This window comes from Takifugu rubripes, chromosome 2 (genome assembly GCF_901000725.2).
Source record: "Takifugu rubripes chromosome 2, fTakRub1.2, whole genome shotgun sequence".
NCBI classification, from domain to species: Eukaryota; Metazoa; Chordata; class Actinopteri; order Tetraodontiformes; family Tetraodontidae; genus Takifugu; species Takifugu rubripes.
The window spans coordinates 903,513-910,406 of NC_042286.1; the positions used below are offsets into that span (position 1 = coordinate 903,513).

The 6,894-nt window shown below is 45.4% G+C and overlaps 1 protein-coding gene and 1 long non-coding RNA gene across 2 annotated transcripts; one reads left to right on the forward strand and one right to left on the reverse strand.

Moving 5' to 3' along the window:
• The first annotated feature begins 3 nt into the window (after nt 1-3).
• qrsl1 (glutaminyl-tRNA amidotransferase subunit QRSL1) lies at nt 4-4,494 on the forward strand. Its single transcript, XM_011617333.2, has 11 exons — nt 4-148; nt 455-614; nt 813-911; nt 985-1,081; nt 2,237-2,398; nt 2,485-2,660; nt 2,835-2,947; nt 3,180-3,372; nt 3,476-3,593; nt 3,717-3,922; nt 4,028-4,494. Exons 1-11 carry the CDS (start codon nt 125-127, stop codon nt 4,243-4,245), a joined length of 1,566 nt encoding a protein of 521 aa, XP_011615635.1. The 5' UTR covers nt 4-124; the 3' UTR covers nt 4,246-4,494.
• Nucleotides 4,495-4,600: 106 nt separating this feature from the next.
• Nucleotides 4,601-5,329, reverse strand: LOC101077595 (uncharacterized). Its single transcript, XR_172548.3, has 2 exons — nt 5,193-5,329; nt 4,601-4,947 (listed from the first exon to the last, which is right to left on the reverse strand). It is a non-coding gene; the product is annotated as an uncharacterized lncRNA (long non-coding RNA).
• Between the last annotated feature and the right edge of the window lie 1,565 nt (nt 5,330-6,894).

Genomic DNA, 6,894 nt, shown 5'->3' on the forward strand with positions numbered 1-6,894 from the left:
CTGACCAGTCACGGGAGCCAATGGAAGACGTCGGGCACGAAAACAAACGTGTCAGCCTACTGGTGCCGCACACCACCACAACAAGGCTGAGGTTCATTTCTTAGCTTGCCGTAAACTACAGAACATGCTGAGCCTGACGATAAGAGAGGTCAGTCCGTCTATTTATCGCTCTTTCTTCCCTCCGCAGGTGAATACATATTCATACCCAACGTGTTGCAGTAGCCAAAGAGCAGCAATCGTTCTTCTGCGCGGCTCCATAACTTAAAACGGCCATTAATAGCTTTATGACTGGTTTTAAAGAGTATCTCACAATGTTTGTCGACAACTCTGTGGTTGTCTATGGTCTTGAGTATCAGTAGGTGATATTACCAACCCAGGTTTAAGAACCTGGGGAAGGTCCAACGCTCAAGACTTGAGTCAAAGAAGAAACTTTGACACCTCTTCTGTTCTCCAGGTGTCTTTGGCTCTCAGAGAGGGAAGGATCTCCCCGACAGAGCTCTGCAGAAAGTGTCTCGATCAGATTAGGACAACGCAACATCTCAATGCTTACATCAGTGTCACAGAGGAGACTGCTCTGAGGCAGGCTGCAGAAGCAGAAACCAGAATGAGGCAAGGTGTGTGAGAACATCTCCAGCTATATGGCTCCTCTAATTAGATCCTCATTCCCCTGCTGGCATGTACAGAATTAGCAGATGTCAGACCATGTCGCTACAGTTGGGATAGCGACCACAACAGCTGGCTAGAAGGTGAACCTTTCAACGGGCCTTTTTCCACCCTGCGTCATTTCTGAAATACAGTATGTTCTCCCTTAGGTGTCCCGAGAGGTCCTCTAGATGGAATCCCCTTTGCAGTCAAGGACAATTTCTGCACAGAAGGCATCCAGACCACATGTGCATCCAGGATGCTGAAAGGTGTGTGTGAACTGGAATACAGTCAGTCTTATTAAACGATGCGGTAGTGATCCCTTCTCTTGTCTTTGAGCAGACTACACGCCACCCTACAGCGCTACTGTAGTCCAAAAGCTGTTTGACCAAGGAGCCGTTCTCATGGGGAAGACCAACATGGACGAGTTTGCTATGGGGTGAGATCAGTGGGCCGTGTTCACCAACACCACTCTCAGGAAATTTGTTCTTTCAGTCTAAGGAAGGTTAATTTAATGAGACTTTAGGCCCAGTTTGTCGACTCGATATGAAATCAGCCCAAATTCTGCACTTTGTGTGATCTGATTATTGTGGCCCTTTTTCTGATGCTCCTGTTGCGGGTTAGGTTTAGGTTAGGGTCAGGGTTAGGTTAGGGGCTAGGGTCAGGGTTAGGTTACGGGCTAGAGTAAAGGTCAGGGTTAGGGTTAGGGTTGAGTTAGGGGCTAGGGTAAGGGTTAGGGTTAGGTTAGGGCCTAGAGTAATGGTTAGGGTTAGGTTAGAGGCTAGGGTCAGGGTTAGGTTAGGGGCTAGGGTTAGGGGCTAGGGTTAGGGTTAGGGTCAGGGATAGGTTAGGGGCTAGGGTCAGGGTTAGGTGTGGAAAGTTTTATCTTCCTCATTCACTCTGAAGACGTTTTGCTGCACCGACAGGTTTGTTTGCTGGTGACGATGTTGCTGGCTAATGATTCTAATTAATGTTGATTCTGGCTAATGATTCTAGTTAATGTCTTCATTAATGCTAATGAAGTTTTTAAAAGTTTATTGTCCTTCACATTGTGACAGGTCAAAACTACGAAGATACTGTATCAATAAACACTTTTAAACCAGTAACATGATTTTTTTTGGCTTTAAACAAACAAAGCCAAACAGACAAATGCAGTTGGTTTAAATAGGGGTTTTATATCTTAGTTGCATTTTTATTTTCAGCTTTGTCAAGATGTGATGGACAATAAAGTTTTTGGAACATTGAATATGTTGGATACAAACAAACATGTGGAATCTGCTGTATACTTGTTGGAGAAAAAATCATTTTATTTTATTAATCTAATTTAATAACAGTAAGATGAGTTGTTGGCCACATTATTCCTTTTTATATGGTCTGTCCTGAACTTATCTGGCCAGTCTTGAATGTCCTCTAGAGGTGAGTAATGTTTAACCTTTTAATCTGTCCCATTGTCAAACATTGGCAAAAACTAGTACCTTATGAAAGCAAGAGATATCCCAGCCATCATCAGCTGATGATGTTCCTTGGCTATTTTTATGGAGATGTCAGGGCTGAAGCTGACCCCCTGACCTTTTGGTCCCTTATTTATTCCAAGTTCTGGCAGTACTGACGGAGCTTATGGCCCCGTGCGAAACCCATGGAGCTATGCTACGTTCTACCGGGAGGCTAATGGAGCTGAACCAGACTCTGACTGGGTGGTGACAGGTGGAAGCTCAGGAGGAAGTGCTGCAGCTGTTGCCTCCTTAACATCGTTCTTGTGAGTCGACACATTTTCCCATGTAGATTGAAAAATCCAAAATGCGTAAAAATAAGTAAAAATCTGCTGGTTTGGTACTTGGGCAGGGCTTTGGGTTCCGATACCGGTGGTTCCACCCGTAACCCTGGAGCACTGTGTGGCGTGGTGGCCTTAAAGCCTACTTACGGGCTGCTGTCCAGACATGGACTTATCCCCCTGATGAACTCCATGGATGTCCCTGGGATCTTGACCCGCACCGTCCATGACGCAGCCATCGTTTTAGGTAAGAATTTGTCGGCAAGCTTGAGAAAGATACGTAACCCCAAAGTTTCCCCTCAGGTCAGTGTCAGATGCTTGCAAATCTGCTTTGGCCTGACCTTCAAGCTACGCAGACTCCTCCAGCATGCAGACAGATAGGGAGGGGCCGTAACATGTTTGTGTTTGTGTGTTTACACAGGTGCCCTCCAAGGTCTTGATAGGAAAGACTCGACAACAATCCCTCCTCTTTCAACACAGATGGAGCTACCTGAGAAATCTGATGTTCGAAACATCTGTGTAGGCATCCCAAAGGTGTGTGCTCTCCCCCTCACTACCAATGGTCCATGATAGTGAGGGGGAGCTGAGGGCAAATGTCTCTTGACACCCAAGCAGCAACACCCAAGCAACTTAAACCCGATTCACAGCCACTCTATGATGTTGTGTTTTTCACACGTTGGCAAAAACGTGGTGGTCCAGAATCATCTATTGATCACACGGCGTATTCTGAAGCTCATCTTGTCTTCTGCATTCTCATGTCTGTCAGGAATATCATGCCCCAGGGCTGCAAGAAGACACGTTAGCAGAGTGGCGCCGGGTTGCTGACATGTTTGATAGGGAGGGAGCACGGGTTGTCCAGGTATCCCTCCCCCACACCCAGTACTCCATTGTGTGCTACCATATCCTGTGCTGTGTTGAGGTGGCATCTAATATGGCTCGCTTCGATGGTCTGGAATACGGTATGAGCCAGTACGGTATCTCATCATTGAGAGAATTAATCATTTTGACACGATATTATGGCGTTAATCAGCAAAGGACTGATTTCTCTCTCTCTTCTATCAGGCCATCGTAGTCCGGTGGCGACTTCGACAGAGGCCATGTATGCTTCCACGCGTCACGAGGGCTTTAATGATGTGGTGAGAGGGAGAATATTGTCTGGGAACTACTTTCTCCTCAAACAGTAAGGACCTGGCTGAGAGGGGTTAGGCCTAACTATCTATACAAACGCGTGTATGGATGTGCATCCATCGCTCTCTTGTCAGCGTGTATTTTTCAGTGTTTTATTTCACACTTGTCTCCATAGGAACTTCGAGCACTACTTCACAAAGGCTCAGAAAGTCCGCCGAATGATCGCAGATGATTTCAAGCGAGTATTTGACTCAGGTGTGGATGTACTTCTGACCCCAAGCACTTTGGCTGATGCAGCCCGTTACTGCGACTTTAGCCAGGAGGACAACCGGACACGAAGCGCTCAGGAGGATGTATTCACTCAGCCGGCTAACATGGCAGGTATGTTACCCTCAATTTGTGGGTTGCTAGCATCACTACAGTTTCCTCCAGCCTCAGAAGTGTTGAGCTTTTATTGCTCCCTTTAAAATGTGTCTTCCATCCCAGGTCTTCCTGCCGTTTCTGTGCCCACCGCTTTATCCAAGCGAGGTCTTCCCATTGGTCTGCAGCTTATAGGACCTGCTCAACAGGACAAGATGCTCCTTACCGTGGCACAGTGGGTGGAGCAGAGTGTTGGTTTTCTTGCCCACAATCACTATGAAGATGCTGTAATGTCAATGAACAAATGGAGAAGTGTGGATGCACCATTGGGGTTTCATGTATAAGTGAGATGTTTTAAGTCCTGAGCATCTGTCGTTACCCCTCATGTTCCATCCCACTTGAGCTGCAGCCATTTCCAAACCCATTTGTTCATTTCTTGCCAAGACACATTCCTACCCCACCCCCCCAGAATCATGGAGATACACCCCTTGATCAATCAGTACATTTGTTGATGCTCTCCTTTACATCAGCAGTAGTCTGACAGGCCATTGCGCTCCTCTGTACCAACAAATTAAAACCATTTTGCAACTGGATCTCACTGGGAACAAGCATGTCCAGACCGGGAAGCCACATACCAGCTTCTCTAGAGGACTCTGCTCAGGTTAATGCACACCAGTTCAACGGTCACTGAACCAAGAATTAGTTTTGGAACTTTCACAACGTTTTATTTGACATTTGCATAAAAGCTTAATCACAACTACATTTCACAATCAAAGCAATGACCCAAGCATCTGCTTAGCAACAAGTTTGTGTGCTACAGAGAGACTTGACGCAACCTGGAAACAGGTTTGTAGGGCAGTGGAAGCGTCGGGGTGCTCCTAAAAGATTCAGTGCCGGTGCAGGAGCAGAGGAGCAGCCATGGCCAGCAGCACCGTCCAACAGTCCATCCTACCGGAGCCATTCGTCACCCCTACCGTTGTGTTCTCCGTAGCTGCATGCGTGTGGGGCAGCATGGTCAAGTTGTCAGGAACCGTGGTATTCTGGGCCTGAACCACAGAAAGGAAAGCACATTAACAACCCCAAATGTAGCAGGTTGATCACTGGGGTTAGTTCCTTGTGTGTGCTCCTGGTGTCTGATCAGCCGTGCACATTATCACTAGTGGTGACATGCGTGTGTGGTTCAATCTCAGTCCGACAGAGGCTTTAGAAACTGGCAGTCGGTGCATTCAGAAGCAGACGTTAGAGACAGCTCACCTCAATTTATCGCTAAAATGTCTAAAAATGCACCAACCTGCACCAAACAAAGGCTGAGAACAAGGAGGAAACCCAGGAGCAGCTTCTTCATCCTGAATGTGGCTCAAACAGCAGGTCATCTACAACAGGCTGCCAAACCCAGGTGCTCTTTATAACCGTGATGCATCGTCAGCCCCACCTGCTGCATCAGCACTGGCAGAGGAGCAATTATATATGTGTTTTGAACTGTTTTTACTATTCAGAATGGAATGCAGATACTGTATATTTAAAGGTGGGTGTAGACTTCTGGACCTGTTTCTGTCTCTCATTTTGGACCTGTCATCCATTTGGATAGGAAGCGTCTCTAATATCTGATTATCAAGGTGTCCAGCCTAAAATACTGCATTTCCAAATGAATGAAATCAATGAACCAGATAATCCTAACCATTGCCTGGAGGAACCAATCACACAGGAAGAAAAGTTAAAGAAATACACTATGGAGGTGAGGAAGGAGTTGACGTTGACGGTGTTGGTCTGGCTGCTTGGACTACATTGACGACACTAACACGTTGTTGAACAGGTTTATTTGTGATCATCCGTCACAATGATGAAAGCAGCAGATCCTCTGTTATCCCCTAGTGCTTCTCCTTAATACAAAGAGTTGGTAAAAACCAGAACTCTCTATTAGAGGAAGTCTAGTGTAGGACAGTCTATTATAGTACAGTGTAGCATAGGACAGTATAGTCTAGTATTGTCCCATACTAGACTGTCCAGTCTTGTACAGTACAGTCTAGTATAGGACAGTTTAGTACAGTACAGTTGAGTTTAGGAAAGTACAGTATCGTACAGTACAGTATAGTCTAGTACAGCACAGTATAGGACAGTCTAGTATATTACAGTAGTATAGAACAGTATAGTCTAGTATTGTCCTATACTGTACTGTAATAGACTGTACTGTACTAGACTGTCTGGTACAGTATAGTCTAGTATAGTACAGTAAGTACCGTATAGGACAGCATAGAACAGTACAGTCTAGTTTAGGAAAGTACAGTATCATACAGTACAGTCTAGTATAGGACAGTACAGTCTAGTATAGTACAGTGTAGCATAGGACTGTAAAGGATGGTACAATATAGTATAGTACAATAGAGTACAGTATAGGACAGTCTAGTCTGGTATAGTATTGTGTGTAGGTTTGCAACATTGTAGGTTGCTTTCTGATCCAAGTTCTTTGGGTTTTCTTTCTGAAAAAGCCTTTAAAATCTGTTCAAGCGTTTTAGAGGCTTTTGCAAACAGATGCTGGCTGTCACATAATCCCCTCGATGGAGGTAATTGGATACTCAGGGTTACTACTGCCATTATTTTAGATGTGCCCCCCCCACACTTATGTACGATTATTCGGGACCAAAAGTTGAAAAGAGCTGAGAGACTTTGATAAGTGGGTTCTGATCATACAGCAACACACTATAGAGTAGTCATTTTAAAGTTCATTAGAGGTCTCCCTGCAAGTGCCATAGTTGGAATCCTGATCAACGATCTGCAGCCTCAATCAAAAATCAGGCTCAAACACATTATCCAAAATAAACTATCCAGTGTGTGGGGCAGCAGAGCACATATGTGAGGCTTTCTCTGTCTCTCTCTCACACACACGCACACACAGAAAGAGAGAGTGTGTCTCTGCGTATATATAAAACACAAAAAATGTTTGAAGGTCGGTCTTCTGCTGAACCATCGTATGGTCCAGACCCCAATATACCCGG

Coding starts and splice junctions, on each gene's coding strand:
- qrsl1 (XM_011617333.2), top strand. CDS start 125: ATGCTGAGCCTGACGATAAGAGAG. Junction 2,661..2,834: donor TGACGCAGCCATCGTTTTAG/GTAAGAATTTGT, acceptor GTGTTTACACAG/GTGCCCTCCAAGGTCTTGAT. Junction 3,373..3,475: donor CTTCGATGGTCTGGAATACG/GTATGAGCCAGT, acceptor CTCTTCTATCAG/GCCATCGTAGTCCGGTGGCG.